The 25,470-nt window shown below is 53.3% G+C and overlaps 1 protein-coding gene across 1 annotated transcript in view; it reads left to right on the forward strand.

Annotated features, from left to right (window-relative positions):
* The window catches only part of ikbkb (inhibitor of nuclear factor kappa B kinase subunit beta), an 88,812-nt gene that overhangs the window by 52,513 nt on the left and 10,829 nt on the right, over nt 1-25,470 (forward strand). The window contains 13 exon segments of the mRNA XM_038785273.1: nt 901-970; nt 6,478-6,566; nt 10,617-10,706; nt 11,355-11,479; nt 12,702-12,809; nt 13,963-14,092; nt 15,372-15,566; nt 16,724-16,838; nt 17,730-17,853; nt 18,685-18,836; nt 20,072-20,133; nt 21,446-21,556; nt 22,799-22,847. Coding sequence (XP_038641201.1) covers nt 901-970; nt 6,478-6,566; nt 10,617-10,706; nt 11,355-11,479; nt 12,702-12,809; nt 13,963-14,092; nt 15,372-15,566; nt 16,724-16,838; nt 17,730-17,853; nt 18,685-18,836; nt 20,072-20,133; nt 21,446-21,556; nt 22,799-22,847 — 1,420 coding nt within the window.

Raw genomic sequence — 25,470 nt, forward strand, 5'->3', positions numbered from 1 at the left:
TCCTTCCCCTCTTGCTCTTTCCCTCCTCTCCCTATTTCTCTGTCCCTCTCCATCTTCCTCCTTTCCTCCTTCCCCTCTTGCTCTTTCCCTCCTCTCTCTATTTCTCAGTCCCCCTCTCTTCCTCCTTTCCCTCCCTCCCTCTTCTTTCGCTCCTTCCTCCGTTTCTTGCTTTCTTCTAGCCGCCCCCCCCGGTCCTTCCCTCCTCTCTCTCTTTCTCACTTTCCTCCCTCCCTCCCACCCGTTTGTTTCCCTTACTCTATCCTTCTTTCTGCCGCCATCTTTTAACTTCACCGCCTGTCTCTCTCTCTCTCTCTCTATGTCTCTCTCTGCCTGTCCCTGGGCTCCATCCTTTGGTTGAGATAGACAACGCAGCGGAACAAAGCGTTTGGGCTGGGTCAATGCTCGGGGGATCCCAGCGGAATATCTCCAACACTCATGTTCCTGGTTCAGTGAGCACGGAGTATGAGAGAGTGGAAAGTGTGTGCTGACGGTACGTGGCTGAAAGGGAGCCAGATTGGAAATGGCGTTGGGGGGCGGGGGGGGCGATCAGATGTGATCCATTTGCAACAACGGAGGGTTAGAGAACAGAGATTTCATTGTTAATTGTGTGACTTCATTCGCGTACGTGGGCCTGCCTCCCTTATAACAGTGGCGGAAGTGAGCTGGAGATTAGAGCCCACTCAACCATGCCCTTTGATAGGACGGCTTTGTTCTGTGTCTTTGATGTGTGTGTGTAAATTTGATTCTCGCTTAATTTGGAACTTTCCTCCGTTGAGTCGGTCCCCGATTGTTTTGCGGCCTAGTCGAGCCTCGTCACCCAGCTGTGCGCCCCCCCATGAGTCAGGAGCAGCTTTGCCCCTCGTCCGCCTTCTCTAACTTTTATTTCCTGTGCTGTTCCAGTTCCTGAATAAATTTGACAACTGTTGTGGGATGCGCGAGACCCCGGTGCTAACCCTGCTCACGGACATTGGTGAGTATGGGCCAGGCCACGCGGCCACCTTTTCAGTGCTCTTCGTAGCGAGGTTTCAAAGCTTGTCGACGGGGCGGCGCAGTGGTTAGCGCTGCTGCCTCACGGCGCCGAGGACACGGGTTCGATCCTGGCTCCGGATCACTGTCCGTGTGGAGTATGCACATTTTTCCCGTGTCTGCGTGGGTTTCCTCAGGGCGCTCCGGTTTCCTCACACAGCCCAAAGATGTGGAGGTTAGGTGGATTGGCCGTGCTAAATTGGCCCTTAGTGTCCAAAGATGTGCAGGTTAGGTGGATTGGCCGTGCTAAATTGTCCCTTAGTGTCCAAAGATGCGCAGGTTAGGTAGTTTGGCAATGCTAAATTGTCCCTTAGTGTCCAAAGATGTGCAGGTTAGGTAGTTTGGCAATGCTAAATTGTCCCTTAGTGTCCAAAGATGTGCAGGTTAGGTGGATTGGCCGTGCTAAATTGTCCCTTAGTGTCCAAAGATGTGCAGGTTAGTTGGATTGGCCGTGCTAAATTGTTCCTTAGTGTCCAAAGATGCGCAGGTTAGGTAGTTTGGCAATGCTAAATTGTCCCTTAGTGTCCAAAGATGTGCAGGTTAGGTGGATTGGCCATGAACAATTGTCCCTTAGTTGCCAAAGATGTTGCAGGTCAGACGGGGACAGAGCAGGGGGAGTGGGCGTAGGTAGGGAGCTCTTTCAGAGGGTCGGTGCCGTCTCGATGGGCCGAATGGCCTCCTTCTGCTAAATGGGGATTCTATGATTGACATTGGGGTTAAAATGTGGCGTCAAGTTTCATAGACTAGTGTCCTATGTGGGTTAAGGGGTGACCTAATTGAAGAATTTCAAACGATTGAAGGATTCATTAAGGTAGCTGGGGAACAGTATCCCACCACTGAGGGTAAGTCCAGAGCAAGGGGCCATAATCAAATCACAAATTAGCCAGGCCGGGAAGCACTTCCTCACACAAGGGGCAACGGCGATCTGGATTGTTAGGTCATGGAATTCAGGATCAGGGATCAAAGGCCGTGACCTCGCTGAATGGAAGACCTGAATCAATGGGCCGAACAGCGTCCTCTTGTTCCGACACTACGTCGCCCTTGGAGCTGGCCGGTGCAAGAAGTGTAACGTTGAGCTGTCAGCGAGGGGGTGGGGAACCGTGCCCATATCTTAATTTAAAAATACAACTCACTTTGCTGCAACGTACGATTGACGGAGGATGTTGCCCGCTCAGCCCAGCAGTCATGGCGTGGTCCCCTGTACTGACACTCCTAACTATAGCCCCCCCCGTTGTCTGTGATATCCGAAATATTTTGGGAGTGACTGTTCAAACTCTTTGTCCCCTTTTCCCAAAGCCAGCTGGCATTAACCGGATCAGTACGGCCCTCGTCCCCTGTCACTGACTATCCGCTGACTCGGTTTCCTCTTCAGTCAGTCAAACAGTGGCTCACATGCCGGGCGATGTCCTGACTGCGGGAGAGTGGGGGCACGGGCGAGAGTTGCGAATGGGAGGAAGGAGATGTCATTTGTCTCATTTCCTCCTTCCTGCCGTCGACTGTCGGGTAACTGAGAAACTCACGTTTGTGCTCACTCTAACTCACTGGTGATGATTATCAGCCAAGCAACTGGCTCAATGTCAAGCTCAATGTGCTCCCTTCACCTCCGTTTCAGTTTGTCACGTTCCGTTATTCACCGAGTACGGGGTGCAAAATGTCCCATTTTCTCCCCAACCATATTCTGCCGGGGATAAAGTCGAGCCGTGGACGAGAATCAGAGAATGGTTACAGCACGGAATGAGGCATATCGGCCCGTCGGAGCCGCGCAGCCTCTGTGTATGGGCATCTAGTCGCTCAGACACTGAGCTGGACCCAGCCATATAAATACTGTGGCTACCAGGGCAGGTCAGAGGCTGGGAATCCTGCGGAGAGTAACTCACCTCCTGACTCCCCCCAAAGCCTGTCCACCATCTACAAGGCACAAGTCAGGAGTGTGATGGAATACTCTCCACTTGCCTGGATGAGTGCGGCTCTCAACAACACTCAAGAAGCTCCACACCATCCAGGACAAAGCAGCCCCGCTTGATCGGCACCCCAGCCACAAACATTCACTCCCTCCCCCACCGACGCACAGTGGCAGTCGTGTGTACCATCTACAAGATGCACTGCAGCAACTCACCAAGGCTCCTTAGGCAGCACCTTCCAAACCCACTACCTCTACCATCTAGAAGGACAAGGGCAACAGATACCTGGGAACCCCACCACCTGGAGGTTCCCCTCCAAGTCACTCACCGCCCCGACTTGGATATATATCGGCCGTTCCTTCACTGTCGCTGGGGCAAAATCCTGGAGCTCCCACCCTAACAGCACAGTGGGTGTACCTACACCACAGGGACTGCGGCGGCTCAGGAAGGCGGCTCACCACCCACCTTCTCAAAGGGCAACTTAAGGATGGGCAATAAATGCTGGCCAGCGACATCCCGTGAATACAATAAAAATCCAATTCCCTTTCGAAAGCTCCTGATCGAATCTGCCTCTTGAGGCAGCCCACTCCAGATCTCGACCACTCGCTGTGTGAAAATGTTTTGCCTCCTGTCTCCAATGCTTCCATACCTTAAATCCATGTCCCCTGCTCGTGATCATTCCACTGATGGGCACAGTCCCTCTCGACCTAACTCTGTCCGGACCCCAGGTTTTGAACAGGTCGATCGAAATCTCCCTCTCCCCCTCCTCATTCAGGAGCTGGTGTCGACTCGATGGGCTGAATGGCCTCCTTCTGCACTGTAAATTCTGTGATTCTGTAAATGCTTATCCAGTCCCCTGTAGGGCAGCACGGTGGTTAGCACAATTGCTTCACAGCTCCAGGGTCCCAGGTTCGATTCCTGCTTGGGTCACTGTGCGGAGTCTGCACGTTCTCCCCCTGTCTGCGTGGGTTCCCTCCGGGTGCTCCGGTTTCCTCCCACAGCCCAAAGATGTGCAGTCAGGTGGATTGGCCAGGCTAAATTGCCCTCAGTGTTGGGTGGGGTTACTGGGTTGTGGGGATAGGGTGAGGGTGTGGGCTTGGGTAGGGTGCTCTTTCAAAGAGCCGGTGCAGACTCGATGGGCCGAATGGCCTCCTTCTGCACTGTAAATTCTATGATCTGCCGGCTACCCCGAAAGACCACCAGATCTCGATCAAGATCTTCTTTCCCCTCTCTAGTCTTCTTTCCCCTCTCTCCGTCCCTTCCACTCCCATCCCCCTCACCAGGATGGGATACGACATCTACAGCCAGCATTTACATTACAATCCCAGACCAGACCCCACACAGTGGCTTGGATATCAACCGAAACCCTAATGTTTTTGTTTATTTGTATGACGGTGCGGAAGGAATGATGTGATATGCATCACTGTCAATACACAAGGGTTTATACATGTAGACTAGCTAGACACTAGAGGGAGCACCAGAGACATGACACACAGACATTCAACCAATAGGTCAGTAAGATAGGACACGACCAATGGGCATTCACCATACACACAGAGGTGACACTACCACAGGAGGGCATTACACCAACCCATATATAAAGAACACAGCACACATGATCTTCCTATTTCCATTGGAGACACTCAGTGAGTACAGACACAGGGTTGATTGAACATCACACCCACCACGTGGATTGTAGCAGACTGGTTCGTCAGTCTGAGTAGCTATAGAAGGATTAACAGGAGAGGTGAATCCAAGTAGGAGAATTGTTAATAGTTTAATAAACGCGTTGAAGTTATCTCCACGTCTGAACCTTCCTTTGTCAGAGTGAACATCAAGGAAGCAGCTTATGTTACGTCAAGACAATTCACTCCAGGAGTGATTGAGTGAAGAAATAGGGCTTGGGTCCTTTTTGAAACAAAACATTTTTATGACTACAAATTAGACTTCTCAACACCACACCCAAAAAGAGCAACTTGCAATTTACCCCCTTAAACACTACTACTCAATTCCCCATTAACAACAAGGAAAGGACAGCTCACAATCCACCTCGCTGTGGGAGAATTGTGGACCCAGCGTCAGGCACATCAGAATTCAACCCCTTTCTCCAAAAACTGCCTCTCTCAAGCTTTTCAAAATGTCTCTCTGCTTTCCTGGGCTCCATCCAGCAAGGACCTCATCTCCCCAAGTTGAAAAAAAAAGTTATCTTTGCAGGCTGCAAAGCCCGTTAACTCCCCAGGGTCTTTCCCAGTTGAGCCACAGTCCATTAGCCCAGACTGAAAAACACAATCCTTTGTCACTTTCACCTTCTGGCTCGAAAAGAAAAACATGACCGCTGCACTCAAACACACTCGAACCCCAGGCTTTTTAACCTGGTTAAAAATTGCCCAAGTGTGACCATAGAGGTGGGGGGGGGGGGGGGGGGGGGGGGGGGGGGGGGTTTGGGGAGGGTCTTAAAAGGAGGAGAGAGAGGGTTAGGGAGGGGATTCCGCGGCTTAGGGCTTCAGCAGCTGAAGGCACTGTTGCGAGTGGTGGCACGATTAAAATGAAGGTGCAAAGAGGCCAGAATTGGAGGAGCGTCACGATCCTGGTGGGTGATGGGAAGGGAAGGAGGGGTTCGGCAGGGGGAATGGGAGGTGGAGGAGATGGGAAGGGAAGGACAGATTACGACGAATGCTCCAGCTGCAACGATGGTCAGGTCGACCAGAGGAGTTGCTTTTAAGTGCTGTGAACTATGGGCTCTAAGCAGCTGGAAATCGGGAGACTCCAGGCCTTTTCCCTCATTGTATCAGGGAAGAGCGGTCTTCCATCCCAGCTCCTACCAATTTCCAGGCATCCCGCGGTGCCAAGATCATCGAATCATAAAATGTATGGTGCAGAAGGAGCCATTTGGCCCATCGAGTCTGCACTGGCCCTTGGAAAGAGCACCCTATTTAAGCCCACCCAGTAACCCCGCCTAACCTTTTTGGAGACTAAGGGCAATTTAGCACGGCCAATCCACCTAACCTGCACGCCTTTGGACTGTGGGAGGAAACCGGAGCACCCGGAGGAAACCCACGCAGACACGGGGGAGAACGTGCAGACTGTACAAAGTCACCCGAAGCTGGAATCAGAACCCGGATCCCTGGAGCTGTGAGGCAGCAGTGCTAGCCACTGTGCCGCTCCCCTCGGGTCCAAGGTTCAGGCCACAGCCTGAAGAACAATCCTTCCGCCCTCGGATCGCAAACTTGATCAATAGCGGAAGGGGGAGGGGGGCGATTAATTGCAGGGATATGGAGGAAGGGAGTGGGACGGACAAGGATTGCTCTGGGAAAGAGGTGGCGTAAACACAGTGGGCCGAATGGCCTCCCCGTGCCGTCCCAAAAGGAGGTCGCAACGTCGGAAGGGCAACGTCTGCGTCTCTGAGATCGTGCAGGCGATGAGCTTGGGCAGGAGGTGGCGAGACGGGGTCTGATTCCGGCACCATAATGAGGGTTGTGCTTACAATGAGGGGTGGGGCGCGAGCTGGAGCGAAGGCTGGTCCTTATTGGAGGTCCTTTTTGCATTGCAGCCTCTGCCCTCCGTTACCTGCACGAGAACAGGATCATTCACCGGGACCTGAAACCAGAGAATATTGTCCTGCAGCAAAGAGAACAGCGGGTGAGTGATACAGGGGCCTGGGGTTGGCAGGATATCTCCTCGGTTGGCCCTGGAGCAGGAGGGGCGGTTTTACCCGTGTATGGACCGGCGGTTGCTGGTTTTTAAGGTAGCTCCTTTAATGCCCGTTGGATGATCCAGTTGTCTAAGCCGGCCCAGAACGGGGAATCGCTAAATGCTGCTGAAAGCCAGCTGTAGCGGTTCCCAATTCGGTTTTGATACTTTAAGAGCATCCGTGAGCACGCCCGGCATTGTCTGCCTGGCCTCAGTTGCCCTGAGAAGAGTGGAGGTGCGCCGTTGCCTTCTTGCCGGTCCAGGGTCCCGGGTTCGATTCCTGGCTGGGGTCTGTGCGGAGTCTGCACGTTCTCCCCCGTGTCTGCGTGGGTTTCCTCCGGGTGCTCCGGTTTCCTCCCACCAGTCCCGAAAGATGTGCTGTTGGGTGAATTGGACATTCTGAATTCTCCCTCCGTGTACCCGAACAGGGGCCGGAGTGTGGCGACGAGGGGATTTTCACAGTGACTTCATTGAGGTGTTAATGTAAGCCTACTTGTAATAAAGATTATTATTATTTAGGCCAGACAGGGTAAGCCTGGAAGATTCCCGTCTCAGGCAGGGTGTTGTAGTGAACCGATTGGATTTTGTCCGACCTGAGGATTTCACGCTCACTTTTATTTTACTTTAGTTTTTAGCTTGCTGATTTTTAAACCAAATTCTCCTTCTCGAACTGAGATTTCGACCCACCTTCTCTGAACCATTCGTCCAGGCCTCCGATGGTGTGTGAGCACCACACCGTGTACACAAGGAACTGTATTCCCGTTCCTCCCTTTCGGAATATTGACCGGAATTCTCCGACCGTTGGAATTCCCTCTTTTCCCGCAGGCAGTGCACCCCCCGGGGTTTCCCGGCGGGGTGGGGTGGCTTCGTTTGGGAATTCCCGTTGACGAGCGACGGGAAGAGAGATGCCGCTGCCGGCGATGGGCGCGCGGTTGAGCGCGGGGGAACGGAGCTCCACATTTCTACCGCCTCTGCGTAAAGAAATGATTCCTAACTTCTCTCCGGAATGGCCTGGCTCTGACATTAAGGCCCCTCGTCTTAGATCCCCCCCCCCCCCCCCCCCCCCCCCCATACCAGCCTTCCAATTTGCCCCTAACACTCCCTCTTCCAAGATCCTGGAAATCTCGGGCAAATCACCTCTTCGCCCTTCTATATTCCAGGGAATGCCATCCTAATTTATCTCATCCCTCCTCACGATCGAACTCTGGGAACGTTGGCAACAGTCTGACGAATCTGTACTGCACTCCCTCTGCGGCCTGTGTACGTTATTGCTCCCATGGCGATTTGGTATTCTCGTGTATCGGTCCTGATGAGTGCGTGACGAAAAGCTTTGACAGCCTGTCTCTTTTTTCCACTTGTGTATGGACCGGTGTGAGGGGCGTTGCTGGTTTTTGAGGAAGCTACTTTAATGTCCGTTGGATGATTATTGAACCAGTTGTACAGGATACTCAAGGCTTCTACATTGCCTGGAACTGTGCGCACTATTTCTGTGTTTGGCACATTTATTTTAGAACCCTCACTGGCGTAAACCTGTCCAGCCTGACAAGAAATTTCAACGTTGTTTTACACATTTGACACTGACGAACACTATTTTCATTTTATGCATGCCAAAATTTTATATGTAAACCTTTAATTAGTTAGAAGTAGTCCAGATGTGGTCTATCCAGGGCTTTGCACAGCTTTAGCAAAAAGTCCTCCCTTTTATACTCTGGCCCTCGACTTTTTGATCGTGGAATTATAAGCACAGTAGGAGGCTATTCGGCCCATTGTCCCTTTGCTAGTTCTTGGAAAGGGCAAGTCCCAATCTTGCTCCATGATCGCATTGAATGGCGATACAGGCTCGAGGGGCCAAATGGCCGCGATACTGGCATGGGACCTGAGCCCATAGCCTCGGATGCGAGAGCGCTATCGGAGCGGCCGTGGCTGTCAGCTGTGAACTGAAGGCACAGCCTCCAGCACCTCATCTAAACCAGGGGCTGGTTTAGCACAGTGGGCCAAACAGCTGGCTTGTAATGCAGAACAAACCGGCCTCCCCGAACAGGCGCCGGAATGTGGCGACTAGGGGCTTTTCACAGTAACTTCATGGAAGCCGACTCGTGACAATAAGCGATTATTTTATTATTAGAGGAGGCCTCCCTCTCTCTCCATTTATCGACGAATCTACGAATTTGCTAACCACTGCGCCTGCTCCAATAGCCACCAGTGATCAGAGGGTTAAATCCATGACTTGGGCGTTTGGGGATAATGGGCCTGCCGCCCGCTCAGGAAGTGATGTGTGACTTTGCTGAATTTGTTTTTGGAAGAAGCTGGCTTTGTGTTCCTTGTCTTTCTGACCCAGAGTTGACTTTGACGTTTTATCAGTCGCTGGGCACCGATGGAACACGAAAAGCTGCTTCCTTCAGCTCGCAGGAGTAAAGCCATAAATAATAATGTTCCAGCGCGGGCTTCGGTAATCTGTGACATTCGTTGGCTGAAAGACGCACATCCTTGATAAACACACCACATCACTGGGTTAATCTCTGTTGCCAATCCTTTGTCCACAGCCCTGTGACCTCCTGACTCAACCCCCCCAGGGTAATTCCTGGCACAATCTCTTACTTGACCCAATCCCACTGGCCTGAACTCAACGCCCTGCCCTGCCCACCCTGTCCTGTGGTCCTTCCAATCTCGCTCGACCAATCGACCTCGGTCTATTCTTTGAAGAGGTAACTGGGAGGGTGGATAAGGGTAACGTAGTAGATGCAATCTACCCAGATTTTCAAAAGGCCTTTGATTGGCCGCCACGTAACAGTCACGAATAAGGACGGAGAGCGATGGGACAAGTAGCAGAATGGTGAAGGGGAGGGGCAGCGGATTGGGTGACCCAATCACGCACTTGAAATTTCCGAAAGGTTTTCGATGGGAAGGATGCAGAGCGAATGTTTCCTCTTGTTCCCAGGGTACAGCGTAATTGGAGACCATCGATGTCAGGCAGTCATCAAGAAATCCGACCGAGAATTCAGAAGGAACTGTTCCACCCAGAGAGTGGGGAGAGTGTGTGGAACGCAAACTAAGTAGTTGAGACAAATAGAGGTAGATGCGCCCAAGAGGGAGCTAGATAAACCACTCGAGAGAGAGAGAGAGAGAGAGAGAGAGAGAGAGAAAGAGAGAGAGAAGCCAATAGAGGGTTATACTGATGAGGCAGGATTGGAGGCGGTTTGACTGGAAGATAAGCACCAGTCTGGACTAGTTGGGCCGAATGGCCTGTTTCCCTGCTGTATCTTCTACTCAATTCTATGTAACTATATTAGTCTAACCTTGTGGCCTCTCCCTCCCCTCTACCTATTCCCTCAGTTTTCTATTTCCTGCTTTTAGCATCTTCCATTACTTCCTTATCTATCTTTAGTTTTTATGATCTATCTTTTAGTCCTTGTGTGCATCTTTCCCCTCAAAACTTTTTGTCGCTGCCACCCGAAAGCCACCAACAGCATCCCTTTTTAATGGAATATATTCTATACCTTAGAACGTAGAACATACAGTGCAGAAGGAGGCCATTCGGCCTGCACCGGCTCTTGGAAAGAGCACTCACTTAAGCCTCCACCCTATCCCAGTAAACCCACCTAACCTTTTTTTTTTTGGACACTAAGGGCAATTTATCATGGCCAATCCACCTAACCTGCACATCTTTGGACTGTGGGAGGAAACCGGAGCCCCCGGAGGAAACCCACGCAGACGCGGGGAGAACGGTGCAGACTCCACACAGTGACCCGAGCCGGGAATCGAACCTGGGACCCTGGAGCTGCGAAGCAACTGTGCTCACCACTGTGCTACCGTGCTACCTCATGCCATCCCTCTTCAAAACCATCCCCCTTGTTTCACTCCATTCCGGAGAGGGTAGTTGACCCGTCCCATATTCCTCCCCCGCCTCGAGTTAAGTCCCGCCCTTTAACCTGAGGCACAGATTCGCGCCTTGACCTCTGTGCATGTGAAAACTTTTGTCGTGTTTTGTCCCCAATCCAGTTGATTCACAAGATCATTGACCTGGGCTACGCCAAGGAGCTGGATCAGAGCAGCCTGTGCACCTCGTTCGTTGGGACGTTACAATACCTGGTAGGAGCCCGCATCCTGACGTTCCCCATCCAGCCTCCTTTCGCCCGCGCACCGTGGAGGAGGTGACAATGTTCGGGTGAAAGTTCCCCAGTCAGAAAGTGCCGTCGGGCATTGAACCAAAGTGGGCCGAACTTCGATTGGAGCAACACGTTGATCGGCTGGCTGAGCAGGGAGTTGGCTTCTGTGGAGCAGTATGGACAATCCGGCCCTGGCCAAGCCACCCGGTTCTGTGCTGGACATGTGCGGGTGACCCATTCCTGTTGGTCAGTCCGTCAGTGAGGGAGGGCGGGGTGGAAAGCACGGATTGCACAGTGACTGCGCGGGAGGGAACGAGCCCGTTTTACTTTTGTATTCCCCCTTGGGGGTTAAGAGCGTTGCCCATCCCTAATTGCCCTTGAGAAGATGGTGGTGAGCGGCCATCTTGAACCGCTGCTGTCCATGTGTTTGGGAGCTCCCAGCGACGTTGGAGGAACGTCGTTAGTTCCCACGTCAGGAACGGGGTACGACCTGGGGAGGGGAGCTGGCAGGTGATGGATCTCCCCCTGAACTTGCTGCCCTAGGGGGTCACGGGTTTGGGAGGTGCCGCCACTCAGCTGGGTTTCCCTCACTGACTTGTTTCCGTCCCTTGCTAACGTTGACTGTTTGCAGGCTCCCGAGCTCCTGGAACAGAAGAAGTACACGGTGACGGTGGATTACTGGAGTTTGGGGACGCTCGCCTTCGAATGCATTACCGGATTCCGGCCATTTCTACCCAACTGGCAGCCCGTGGCCTGGTAAGGGCTTTGGCTTCCGACGGAGAGGTTTGCGGGATCCCGCGTGCGGGGGGGGGGACTGAATGTGGAGGATAAGGAACGGCGTGCTCCCGCCGGCAGCAGGATTCTCAGCAGCTGGCCAATGGCGTTTCCCATTGTGGCCCTCCGACGCCGTTGGGAAAACCGCGAGCGCGCTGTTGGCGAAACGGAGAATCCCGTCGACCGTCAATCCGGCCCATCTTTCCTCACCAAAATCTACCATCATAAACTCTCCCCTCCCTGCTCCCTCACACCTTGGTCGGGTTTCCCCCTGGAATACATCAACGCTTAGGACTATTTGACGAAATAAATAAGAGATTAGAGAGAGTTTTCAGTAAGGTGGCATTGCCAAAGTTTGGGGGGGGGGGGGGGGGGGGGGGGGGGGGGGGGGGGGGTGGGGGGGGGGGGGGGGGGGGGGGGATGGTAGCACAGTGGTTAGCACAGTTGCTTCACAGCACCAGGATCCCAGGTTCGATTCCCGGCTGCGTCACTGTCTGCGCGGAATCTGCACGTTCTCCCCCGTGTGTGCGTGGGTTTCCTCCGGGTGCTCCGGTTTCCTCCCACAGTCACAAAGATGTGCCGGTTCGGTGGATTGGCCATGATAAATTGCCCCTTAGTGTCCAAAAAAAAAGGTTGCGTGGGTTTACGGGGATAGGGTGGAGGCGTGGGCTGTGGTAGGGGTGCTCTTTCAGAGGATTGGTGCAGACTCGATGGGCCGAATGGCCTCCTTCTGCCCTGTAAATTCTACGAATTTCGCTGATTATGGTTGAAATCGGTTTGTTTGCGTTGCACAGCTTTGGTTAATTTGTTTTCTGTTAATTTGTGCTAATTGAACGTTTGTCTGTAATCGAATTTGAAGAGGAGAGGGGGACAGGAGTAGAGTGCCTTGGGGTGCTTTACGAAACCAGAGACGCTATATCGATCCCAGTTGTCGCAGGTATTGACCGTCTGTGGGAGGCCGCGTCCTGGGGTCTGACGAATTCACCTCGTGAACGTTGCGTGGCCAGAGTCGGCGATTTTGGGAGGTCGGAGGAGAGTTCGAGCCGGCCTTTCTCCTCTGGTGTTCCCAATCACCCTGAAGGTTTCTCTTTCCCGTAACAGCCTCCCCGAACAGGCGCTGGAATGTGGCGACTAGGGGCTTTTCACAGTAACTTCATTGAAGCCTACTCGCGACAATAAGCGATTTTCATTTTCATTTCGCCAGGCACAGTAAGGTGAAGCACAAAGGCGATTGCGACATTATGGTGTTCGAGGACATGAACATGGAGGTGAAGTTTTCCAGCCGCCTTCCAGATCCCAACAACCTCAACTGGTGAGGATTCCTGGCCTGCTCGCTCCTGTGTGGCTTAATCAGGGTCATGTGGGTGCGGGGGATGTGGGATGGCTTAATTCCTTGCAGTCGATTCCCACAGCACATTCCTGGAGATAGAGGCCGCCCACGTGGTGTCCAAAGTGCTGCCTGATTCTGAGGAAAGACCCCTTTTCATGTCGACCTGACTGCCATTTTAGGAGTGAGGGGTGTGGGGATGTCGGAGGAGCTGGTCATAGTCTGCACCCACGCACGTCCCGCCCAGTCCCATGGGCGGCAGAATCAAATGACCCCAATGAAAGGTGGGAGTTTGATTATTTTTAGGCAGCAGAGCGGCAGGAATGGACCGAGACAAAAGCTAACCTGGGGCTGCTGTCACTCTGGGGAGCCCACACTCTTGTAGATTGTGACTCTTTACCCCCTGTATCGGGGGCTCAGTAAAATGTTACCACCTCCCGGCTTGACACTGGGAGGAGGCTGGCAAACGGAGGCTCCGGTGCTGAAGTAGAGGGAGGCTGGTGTCAGAATGGAGGGTGATCATAGTTCCCTGGCCCAGTGCTACATCTGCGGGCCGGGGATTTGGGGGTCATTTGTGGCTACCAGAGCAGGTCAGAGGCTGGGAATCCTGCGGAGAGTAACTCACCTCCTGACTCCCCCCAAAGCCTGTCCACCATCTACAAGGCACAAGTCAGGAGTGTGATGGAATACTCTCCACTTGCCTGGATGAGTGCGGCTCCAACAACCCTCAAGAAGCTCCACACCATCCAGGACAAAGCAGCCCCGCTTGATCGGCACCCCATCCACAAACATTCACTCCCTCCACCACCGACGCACAGTGGCAGCCGTGTGTACCATCTACAAGATGCACTGCAGCAACTCACCAAGGCTCCTTAGGCAGCCCCTTCCAAAGCCACGACCTCTACCATCTAGAAGGTCAAGGGCAGCAGATACCTGGGAACCCCACCACCTGGAGGTTCCCCTCCAAGTTACTCACCGCCCCGACTTGGAAATATATCGGCCGTTCCTTCACTGTCGCTGGGCAAAATCCTGGAACTCCCTCCCTAGCAGCACTGTGGAATTACTCTTATTCTAAGTTTGCATAAAGAGCACAGGCCAGGCTCAGTGTTTCTCACACTTGTTGCTCTTTCTGTTCCAGTGAATTAACAGCTCCCTTGGAGAGGTGGCTGCAGTTAATGCTGCGGTGGAACTCGAAAGAGAGGGGCACGGACCCCGTCCACGGCTCAAACGGCTGCTTCAAGGCGCTGGATGATATCATTGACCGGAAGGTGAGTGAGCGGCGGGGAGCCATGACAGGCCAGGGAGTCGGCACCCCTCTGCAGTGGCTGGAGATGCAGGAGTGTGCAATCCCAAATACCCAGTCCCCTCCCGGCCCGCGTCAGAGCGAGTGAGCGAATGACCCTTCTCCTTTTCGTACTCGCCATTTCCTTGCACCCCTGTCCTCTGGCAACGTATCGAGCAGTGGCCGACGGTTTGCACCACCCCTGTCGTCAGCGACCTTCGTCCCTCCGCTCTCAAATCCTGACCAACGATTAATAAATAAGAGCAAGGTATCTCTTTGAAATCTGGCCTTTGGGCTGTAGAATTGACCGTGCGAAGATCATAGAATTTACAGGGCAAAAGGAGGCCATTCAGCCCATCGAGTCTGCACCGGCCCTTACAAAGAGCACCCTACTCAAGCCCACACCTCCACCCTATCCCCACACCTCCTCTAACACTATCCCCGTAACCCCACCTACCCTATCCCTGTAACCCAGTAACCCCCCACTTAACATTTTTTGGACACTAAGAGGCAATTTAGCACGACCAATCCACCTAACCCGCACAATCTTTGGACTGTGGGACGAAACCGGAGCACCCGGAGGAAACCCAGGCAGACACGGGGGAGAGCGTGCAGACTCCGCACAAACAGTGACCCGAGCCGGGAATCGAACCTGGGATCCTGGAGCTGTGAAACAACTGAGCTAACCACTGTGCTACCCTGCCACCCACACTCTTGCCAAATTGTCTTGTGCTTTTGTGCAGCGTGGAGGAGGGAGGAGGCGGCACGGTGCTGCTTCAAGGCGGCGAGGATCTGGGTTCGATCCCGGCTCTGGGTCACTGTCCGTGTGGAGTTTGCACATTCTCCCCGTGTCTGCGTGGGTCTCGTCCCCCACAACCCAAAGATGTGCAGAGTAGGTGGATTGGCCACACTAAATTGCCCCTTAATTGGAAACAAGAAATGAATTGGGTACATAAAATATTTTTAAAAGGAGGAGCTCATCCCTGGTACACATACTGGTAAAGTCCCCATTATATGTAGCGCTGCTCGCCTGCTCTCCAGCGAGACATGTGCCGGAGTAACAGAGCGTGCAAGGGCGGTGTGTCCATGTCCGCCCCTCTCTCCTGTTTTAGGCCCTGAGTTTTAGGAGTGCGCTCGTGACTACCTAGGGGTGGCTGAACTCCAAGGCCAGCGCTGAAGCGAGCGTGGGAGGTGCAGCGGCGTCGTGCTCTGTTCCTGCCTCGGTTGGCATCGCCCTCTCATGCCGTGCTTGCTGTGTTCCCCAGTATCTGCAGATCCTGGACATGAAGTCGGGGCAGCTCCACACGTACCCCGTCTCCCCGGAGGCCAGCGTGCAGGCCCTGCAGCAGTGGATCGAGACGGCCACCGGCATCGAGGACTTTAACCAGGAGCTGCTGCTGGAAACGGGAACCGCCCTGGACCCTCGCAAGCCCGTCACCCAGTGCGTGCCCGACAGCAGGGTAAGGGCCTGAATCCGAGGAGCGAAGGCTAGAATTGAGGCTGTGGGACAAGGTATCGGCCATGTTGCATCATACGTCGTGCCTCCTGGGAAGTTCCTGTGGCGCAGTGGGCAGCGGCCGTGCCTCTGGGCCAGGAGTTCCGGGTTCGATTCCCACCCCAGGACTTGGCGGCCAAGAAAGATACATTGATAAAGTGGCCAAACAGGTTGCGGATCAGCCTGCAAGCCCTTCTGATTCACACCAACGTGAGGAGTTGGCAAGAGTGGGGGAGATTCCTAGTCAGCCATGCTTGAAGGTGTGATGAACGTGGGAAGTTGCAACATGTTAAATTTTATATATGCATTTAAGATACATACTGGCAGTATGTCTGCAAAATCTGTGATTAAGGGGTCATAAAGTGAGGTCATCATCGGTTTTAACCATTTACTTGTTTAGAGATAGATAGTAATGGAACATTGTTTTGGTTTGGAGTGTAGATAATTTATGAGGGTTGGTGCTTAGTCCTGGATAAACAGGTCATAGGGACATCTTGGTCGGAGGAGACTGAAGACTGCTTATGATGTAATCAGTGGGTGGAGCCAGGTCTGCCTGTAGTTTTAAAAGCAAATTACGGGCGGAGGCTGGAATACGAAATAGAAAATGCTGGAAAATCTCAGCAGGTCTCGGAGCATATGTGGAGAGAGCGGGAGCTAACGTTTCTAGTCTTGGATGACTCTTCAAAGCTTTGATGAGGAGTCATGCAGACTCGAAACGTTAGCTCTCTTCTCTCTCCCCAGATGCAGTCAGACCTGTCTGGCGTTTTGGCGGTCCTGTCACAGGAGTTTAGTCTGACGAGACTAGGCTTCATTTGGCTGCTGGAAGGTCATTGCACGAAAAAAAGTAATCATGATTGCTAACTTTATTTATAAGTGGCTTTTGAACAGCATTGTTTTGCCTAATTGGAATATATGTGAAGGTGTAGGGAGTAAGTTATAGTTTAACTGTAGGCTGTTACTTTGTTGGTAATGTTATTGATTTGGTGTTTAAATGTAAGACAACTCGGACACATTACCACCACGCCGTTGCTCTGATGTGGATATTGTTGGGGGGCAATTGGAGCCGGGTTTCCTTTGGCCTGTTTGAGCTTTAATTTGCTGCTTGCTGTGATTTCTCTGCAGCAGAACGAAGGGAAGAAGTCGGAGCTGAACATCGTCTATCTGTTCGACAGAAGTACGAGTACCTATGACGGGCAGGTCACCGTTCAGAAGCAGCCGGACGCCGTGAATTTCATCCGTAAGGCCTTTTCCCCCTCGTATTTCTATCCTGTGAGAGATGCCAAACAGACACAAGTCTGCCCCATCCGTCCTCACTAACCCCCCCCCCCCCCCATCTCGTGCTCTCCTCTGAATCTACCCCTCCTACAGTTCCCACCAGAGCCACTGGTTACCTGTGGCGGCCTCACCTCTGCGTTGCCTGTCTAGCCAGGGGAGGCTCTTGGGAAGGGCTAACCCACCTCCCCCCCCACACTGTTACCCACGTGGCACAGACCCGGCAATCGCTGGCAAGGTGGGCACTTGTTGCCCATTAGATGTGGTGAGCTGCCTTGTTGGTTTTTGGACCTGTGGGTCTTGAGGAGCGACGTACCCGGGCACATGCGAAGGTAATGTGGGCGCTGGTGTGTGATGTCGTTTGAGGACGTTGGCGTCGGGTTCACAAAAGACCGCAAAATAGCTTTAACCTGAACAAAGCTATAATTTATTAACACTGGATTCGACACGCACTCCTAGACAATACCCAGTTGATAATAAACGTATAATCTACACTCATCTATAACTAATCTCTACACTATTATAAACTATGATCTGCTCTCACTCACACTATCTTTCCTTCGTTCTGCACTCCAGTTCACTCCTTCACTCCCCCCCCCCCCCCCCCCAACACAAGGCTTAGCATCAATGTCTTATATACCTGTACATCTAGCTCCCTCTGGTGGCTGATTTAGACATGTCATTAACCCTTACATTTCTGATAACACCATGCTGGGGTCAGAGTCGGCAGCAGCATTGTGGGTAAGAGTGTCACAATCTCTGGATTGCAGATCCAGGGGCGGTGACTCCACGCCGCCTGTCAAACGTGACTGGTGTACTCAACGTCGGTCAGTCACAACTGTCTCTCGCATTCCAGTTCAGGACCCGAAGAAGTTGCTGACGTACCATCAGTTGCGGAAGGCCTGGGGCCAGAGCTGGCATGCGATCCGGAGCTTGAAGGAGAACTGCATCAGATTGCAGCAAGGTCAGCGGGCTGCCATGTAAGTGTGGGGAGAAGGGGGGGGGGGGGGAAATCTAGGCCCTGTCCGTGCCTGAACTGCATCGTCTTCCCCACTCTGCACGCATTGACTCATCCAATGCCCACCACGCAGAAGGAGGCCGTTTGGCCAATCTAGTCTGCACCGACCCTCTGACAGAGCCGTTGAAGTTAATCAGCATTGACGCACTGAACGAGACCAGAGTCTCGATGCCTTTCTGACAATTCCTCTCCTTTAGCATCCCGAAGTCACTGTCCCGAAGTCACTGACACCCCTCCGCTTCCCCACCCCAGACCCCTGTCCGTGAACCGGGACAGTGAACCGTGGTGGGCCATCACAGCCGAACCCAATCCTACCCTTGCCCAATAGCCACGCCTGGGATGTGCGTCAAAAGTGCTGACTGCTCCCTCTAGGGGGCACTCCGGTTTCACCCGGGACTCCCGGAGGGGCATCGTGCGCAGGTGGGGTGAAGTGGGTCAGGGTCGGCAGGGTTGGGAGGGTGTGGTCGGTGAGGGTGGGCACTGGGCAGGGACGGTGAGGGAGAAGGACAGCCCTGGGTTGCAGTTCACTGGGCAATGTCGCTACCTGCTGGCGGAACCCGGAACTGCAGCGGCGACAGGTCGTCGCTCTTTCCTGGTCACCCAGCCTTCACGTACAAGTCCAGGCAGTGAACGTTGACAGGCCTAACGAGCTGGGCCCAATCGCCGTCCTGCTGTCCCCTGTCAACCCATTAGCTGGCCTGTAATTGTCCATCTCTTCCAAACCTGTCATAATCAAGTACGCCAGATCTCCTGGGAGGGTTGACCTCTGAACCGATGCCATGTTTCTCCACAGGATGAGTCTGCTACGATACAACAGCAACCTGTCCAAACTCAAGACCACAATGTTGTCCAGTTGCCAGCAGCTGAAGGCCAAGTTGGATTTCTTCCGCGTCAGTATTCAGATTGATCTGGAGAAATACAGTGAGCAGATGGCATTCGGCATCAGTGAGTATTCGGGAGGCGGGCAACGGGTGGAGCCGGGCGGGAAGCGGGATGGGCAAAATGCCGCTCGGCGGGGTCAGGCAGCTGGGTCAACCCCCACCCCGACCCGAGGAGAGAGAGCCATTGTAATGGTTCCAAAACCTTTCCCCCATCTCTCTCTCTCTCTGCCTGTCTCCGTGTCCTCAGGAAAATCCGGGAATGATTACACTGGAGAAGGAGAAAACCAATCAGCCCCTCGGGCCTGTACTGTTCTTTCTGTAAGGGCACCGTGCCTAGTCCACTCCCCAGTATTTTCCCCCGTAGCCTCAGGGGGCGGCAAGGTTGGCACAGTGGTTAGCACTGCTGCCTCACACCCCAGGGACCCGTTTCCGCTTCCGGCCTTGGTCACTGCCCGTGAGGAGTTTGCACGTTCTCCCCGTGTCCGTGTGGGTTTACTCCGGGTGCTCCGGTTTCCTCCCACAAGCCCCGAAAGACGTGCTTGTTAGGTGGATTGGCTGCGCTAAAATAGTCCCTTGGCGTCCAAAGATGTGCTGATTAGTGTATGGGGTTATTGGGACAGGGCGGGAGGGGAGGGGGGGGGGGGGGCGGGGGGGGGGGGGGAGTGGGCTTGAGTAGGGCGTTCTTTCAGGGGGTTGGTGCAGAATCGATGGGCCGAATGGCCTCCTTCTGCACTGTAGCGAATCTATGAATGATCCGGTTCGCTTTCGAAAGCCTCTATTGAATCTGCCTCCACTCCGCTCTCAGGCAGAGCATTCCCGATTTGAGCTCCTCTGCGTTTTTAAGGAAAAAGACTTTTCCGACTGCCGTATCTGCTCTTTGACCTAACCTCCAATCTGTCTCCTCCGGGTCTCGACCTTTTCCACCAAAGGAAACAGTTTCTGTCCCTCTTCTCTGTCCCAGACCACCCCTGTGACTGGGGAAACCTTGATCGAATCTCCTCTCGACTTCCCTTCTCCAAGGACGACAGTCCCAGCTTCCCCACTTTGTCCGACTAATTATCCTTAGCCCATTTCTACAACCTTTCCGAAACTTAACAAAGCGCTGTATTGACTTGAGGCACTTTGAAATAGCGAAGACTGCAAGCAAAAATACAGGTCTCCTCCGTCACCCCAGGAAGCTTTTTGACAACGTTCCGTGTGCTTTCCTTACGAAATGGGACGGCATCAAAAATGCGTCTCTTCCGCTGGATGTTTCAAATGGCTCGGATCGGTGCTGACCCCATCACCTTTGCTTTCTAGCCTCAGAGAAAATGATCGCTGCCTGGAACGAGATGCAGCAGAAAGCGGAAGGCTGCGGGAGGGTGAGTGTTCTCTCTGCCCATGTTTGGGAAACGGACCCATTCGACTCTTGGAATAAGCAACCATCCTCTGATTTCTCCCGTTCAGCCCTGGCTTAGACACAGAGAGGGTGGAGTTGTGGGATGTGCGTGGGCCGCACAGTTTTTCGAGATGCCCGGGGGGGGCAGTGACAATGATTCAAAGCTCGTCTAGCTTTTGAATGTTTGAACATAGCAAAGCCCTTAGGACCTTGGGCTTCGTAACGAGGCTTTAATAATCTTTATTAGTGTCACAACTCGGCTGACATTAACACTGCAATGGAGTCACCGGGAAAAAGCCCCTCGTCGCCACACTCCACCGCCTGTTCGGAGTACACGGAGGGAGAATTCAGATGTCCAATTCACCCAACAAGCCCGTCTTTCGGGAGGAAAACCCGTGGAAAAGCAGCTTCCCCGGCAGTGGGGTGAGCACCCGGAGGAAACCCACGCAGACACGGGGGGGAGAACGTGCAGACTCCGCACAGGCAGTGACCCAAGCTGGAATCGAACCCAGCTCCCTGGCGCTGTGGAGGAACAGTGAGAGGATGCGGAGGGAGGTTTACCAGAATGTCCCGGGATGAGGGGGGATTTTAGTTCTCAAGTTTGAGGTTGGAAAAGCTGTCTCCTCGGAGCGAAGGAGTTTGAGGGGGAGATTCGATCGAGGCGCACAAGATGGTGACGGTTTAAGATAAGGTCAGCAAAGAGAAGCTGTTCCCGTTCGTTGATGGGGCGACGACGCAGGTTTTTAGGAGTGAGAGATACAGGGTAGGCTGGAGTCTGTAATATCTCCATGAGGCTCACGAGAAACGGTAATCGTTCTCCCCGAGGAGCCCGTGGAAAAGCAGCTTCCCCGCAGTGCGGGAAGGCCTCCTTGGCTGGGGTTTGTAAGATCGAGCATAGAAGCCAGCCCAAGCGGGGACCGCCACGTTGGTCAACGGGGGCGCGAGGGGGGAGGGCTGTGAAGTGTAAATAGTGACCGCCACGGTGCAGACTTTAAGTCAATCCCTTCGTCATTCCTGGTTACCTGGTCATTGAAGAGTGGATGGGCTGAATGGCATCGTTGTGTGCCGCAATGGCGCCAGGAGGTGACGGCACGATGAGAAGTGGGCCAGAGACGGACCGCGGTTTGGATTTGGGACGAGGTGGGCCCTGGGGTCAGACTGGGGGGGGGGGGGAGGGAGCTGGACCTTGGAGCCTGAGATTCCACTGCTGGCCCAGTCGAGCTCCTGTCCAATTCCTGCAGCTTGGCATTCTGATATTCCCATCGTCCCTCTGCTCTCTCTCTCTCTCGCTTCAGATGAACGACGTGACCAATCTGGACGAGCTCTCTATGGCACTCCAGACGGATCTGGTTGACCTTCAGAGGAGCCCGTCGGCGCGGCAACGAGGAGAAGGTCTGGAAAATCTGTAAGAAACTCCTTGATTTTTCCCGGGTCCGTTAACGCGGGTCAGCTTCTGCACTGTCCATTTGTCCTTCAGTCCGTCATTCGGGGAGGATTCATTCTGTGCTTTGTATCTATTCAATCACCTTTTCAGCTAAATTACCTTGGCAGCACGGTGGCACAGTGGTTAGCACAGTTGCTTCGCAGCTCCAGGGTCTGGAGTTTGATTCCCGGCTTGGGTCACTGCCTGTGCGGAGTCTGCACGTTCTCCCCCGTGTCTGCGTGGGTTTCCTCCGGGTGCTCCGGTTTCCTCCCACAGTCCAAAGATGTGCAGGTCAGGTGGATTGGCCATGATAAATTGCCCTTAGTGACCAAAAAAGGTTAATTGGGGTTTACTGGGTTACGGGGATGGGGTGGAGGTGTGTGCTTGAGTGGGGTGCTCTTTCCATGGGCTGATGGGCCGAATGGCCTCCTTCTGCACTGTAAATTCGACGATAAAAGAGAACTCACTTATGCCAAGTCTTTACCAATTTAGTTCACCCGTCTGTGTGTGTCTGTTAAGTACGGAGGTAGGGACACACACTGTCTCCTCTTGCATCTGTTCCTCTGCTGGCTACTGACTGGGACCAACGCCCAGGATATGTGGCACAGAAAACAGGCCATTCAGCCCAACCCACTCATACTGCCATCCATTTTCCACTCCAGCTTCCTCCTATCCTTCCTCGTACAACTCTGTCAGAACCACTTCTCACTCACGCGTTTGTCCATTGCCACCTCAAACACATCCGCACTCCTCACTTCCCGTGGTCGCGATTTCCACGTTCTCCCCTCTGTCTGGGCGAACATGTTCCTTCTGAATTCCCAATCGATTTCCTGGTGACTATCTCATATCTACGGCCTCGGGTGACGCTCCTTCCCCCACCACAAGAGCAAACCATTCTCTCCGTATCCTCGCCGTCGAACACGTTTCAGAATTTTCAAGTGCTCGATTAGGTCACCCTATCATCCCTCTTTTTTTTTCCCCAAGAGGAAAGAGACCCGGCTCTCGATCCTTTCCTGATAATGTAAACCCACAGATTCCTGGGATCGTCATTGTCATTTTCTCTGCGCCCTTGGTATAACATGGCGACCGGGACTTCGCAGAGTAGCTGTCCGAGTAGCGCCTGATAGATTTTCTCGCTGTGTGACTCCCTGCTGGGATATATTTGGATGTCATGGTACACTATTCCTGATCTAACCCGCTGCTTTTCTTTGTGCCCCGCCCTTAGGAAGACGCTGCGATGGAATTGTATCGTAAACTCCGGGAGAAGCCAAGAGGTATGGACCAAGACAAAGTAATAAAAACAAATAACAGAAACAGGAAGTCAGCCACTGTAAAGCGAGGAGCTGGGTTACATTCGGTGTGGGAGTTCCATCCAGGTGACAGACCCACTGAAATGTCTCTCGACTCTAAAGCTGGTCTTGAAGCAGTGGGCAGACCTTCTATTTTACTTCTGGGTTTATTTCTGTAATCCTGCAATTGCTTAGTCCTCCTACCAAACGTGGAGGTGTGGTGGGCAGGCAGGACGATCCCAATCGCCTGCAACAGGAGAGGGATAGGCTGGCAGAATGGGCACACGAGTGGCAACGATGACAACTCCTCAAACATGGTCACGGACAAGCCCCCCCACCATGCCTCAAAGCCCTCCGCTCAACTCCCTCAGTTCAAACTTCATTTCTCCGACTGGAGGAAGTCATATAGGACGTCGAGCTAGGGCGCCCACCCCCCGGCGGCCACATTAACAAAATTCTCCACCGGGCAGTCAGAGAGGTGAAGGCCACGAAATCGGCCCCAGCTCCGGCTTTCCCGATATCCCAAAAATCGCCACCATCGGATCCGACCTGAACTCCTCCCGCACGATCTTTGTTAGCGCCGCAGACACTCCCACCCAATATCTCCCCAGCTTCTCGCAGTCCCAGACTGTGTCCGTGCGGTTCGCTGGTCCTCGCCCACAAGTCTTGCACTCGTCTGCCACCCCCTGGAAGAACCCACGCGTCCTGGCCCGTGTCATGTGTACCACCTTGAACTGTATCAAACTCATCCCCGCACAGGAGGAGGAGGAATTCACCCTGCGCAGTGCCTCTCTCCACACTCCCCAACCTATTCCCCCCCCCCCCCCCCCGCCCAAACTCCTCCTCCCATTTCTACTTGAGCCTCACCACTTGCCTACCCACCTTGCACCCCCACATCCGGAAGCAGTAGCCATTCCCAAAGGGCAGCCCGGAAACCAATTCCACACCTTCCGCACAAAGCCCCTGACTTGTAAACACCTAAATTTGCTTCCCTTCGGGAGCTCTACCCTCTCCCTCACCTCCTCTATTGCCTGCGAGCCTCTCTTCCAAATACAAATCTCTCGCCCTCACCAGAGGCGATTTGGACTTCATGACCCCGGTCGGTGTGTGCAGGAACGGAGGGACCAAGGTGCCTCAATCTCTGAAGGAGGCACCACACATTGAGGGAGTAATTAGCAAAGAATAGGGGATCCTGGCCGTCATAAACATTAGAGCGTAAGAACTAGGAGCAGGAGTCGGCCATCTGGCCCCTCGAGCCTGCTCTGCCATTCAATGAGATCATGGCTGATCTTTTGTGGACTCAGCTCCACTTTCTGGCCCGAACACCATAACCCTTAATCCCTTTATTCTTCAAAAAACTGTCTATCTTTATCTTGAAAACATTTAATATTTTATTGAGGCATTTGAACATTTTTAGAACATAGAACATAGAACAGTACAGCACAGAACAGGCCCTTCGGCCCTCGATGTTGTGCCGAGCAATGATCACCCTACTCAAACCCACGTATCCACCCTATACCCGTAACCCAACAGGGTAAAATAAACATTTCCCCCCCCCCCCCAGCCCAATGTTCACACACCTCAACCATAAAACAACAATCCGCCCCCCAACACTCCGCCCCTTTGGAATCCTGCATCTGCTGACATTTTAATTTTACCCGAGAAAGTCGACAAACGGCTGCCAGCTCCGGGAGAACCCTAACCATTGACCCTCTTAAGGCAAACTTTCTTTTCACCAGGCTGAGAAACCCAGCCATGTCACTAACCCAGGCCCCTACACTCGGGGGCTTCGAGTCCCTCCACATTAATAAGATCCGTCTCTGGGCTACTAGGGAGGCAAGGCCAGACGGCGGCCCCTTTCGCCCCTGAACTCCTGGATCTTCCGAGACTCCCAAAGATCGCTACCTCCGGACCCGGCACCACCTGTGTTTTTAGCACCGTGGACATTGCCTTAGCCAAACCCTGCCAAAGCTTCGGGCATGCCCAAAACATGTGGACATGATTTGCTGGGCTTCCCGCACACCTGTCCTCTACCCCGAAGAACTTACTCATCCTAGCCGCTGTCATGTGTGCCCGGTAGACCTTAAATTGTATCAGGCTAAGCCTGGTGCACGATCAGTAGGTATTAATCCTGCTTAGGGCATCCGCCCATAGACCAGCCTCTATCTCTCCTCCTAGCTCGTCCTCCCACTGCCCTTCAGCTCCTCCCCGGAGTTTCCTCTGCCTCCGAAAGCTCTGCACCCTATAAGAGAGTGGAGGGAGCACTGATTTGGGCCCCGATTTATAACAACCACAGGTTTGTACCGGGTAGGCTAGATGGTGGGATTAACCGAGTGAATCTCCTCTGCACACCCTCCAGCACCAGTACGTCCTTTCTCAGGTAAGGAGACCAATACTGAACACAATACTCCAGGTGTGGCCTCACTAACACCTTATACAATTGCAACATAACCTCCCTAGTCTTAAACTCCATCCCTCTAGCAATGAGACAAAACTCCGTTGGCTTTCTTAATCACCTGTTGCACCTGCAAACCGACTTTTTGCGACTCTTGCACTAGGTGGGACACCCTTTTAAAAAAAAAAAACAGAGGCGTCATGCTGAATTTTT

The sequence above is a fragment of the Scyliorhinus canicula genome, chromosome 26 (assembly GCF_902713615.1).
Source record: "Scyliorhinus canicula chromosome 26, sScyCan1.1, whole genome shotgun sequence".
Taxonomy (NCBI): Eukaryota; Metazoa; Chordata; class Chondrichthyes; order Carcharhiniformes; family Scyliorhinidae; genus Scyliorhinus; species Scyliorhinus canicula.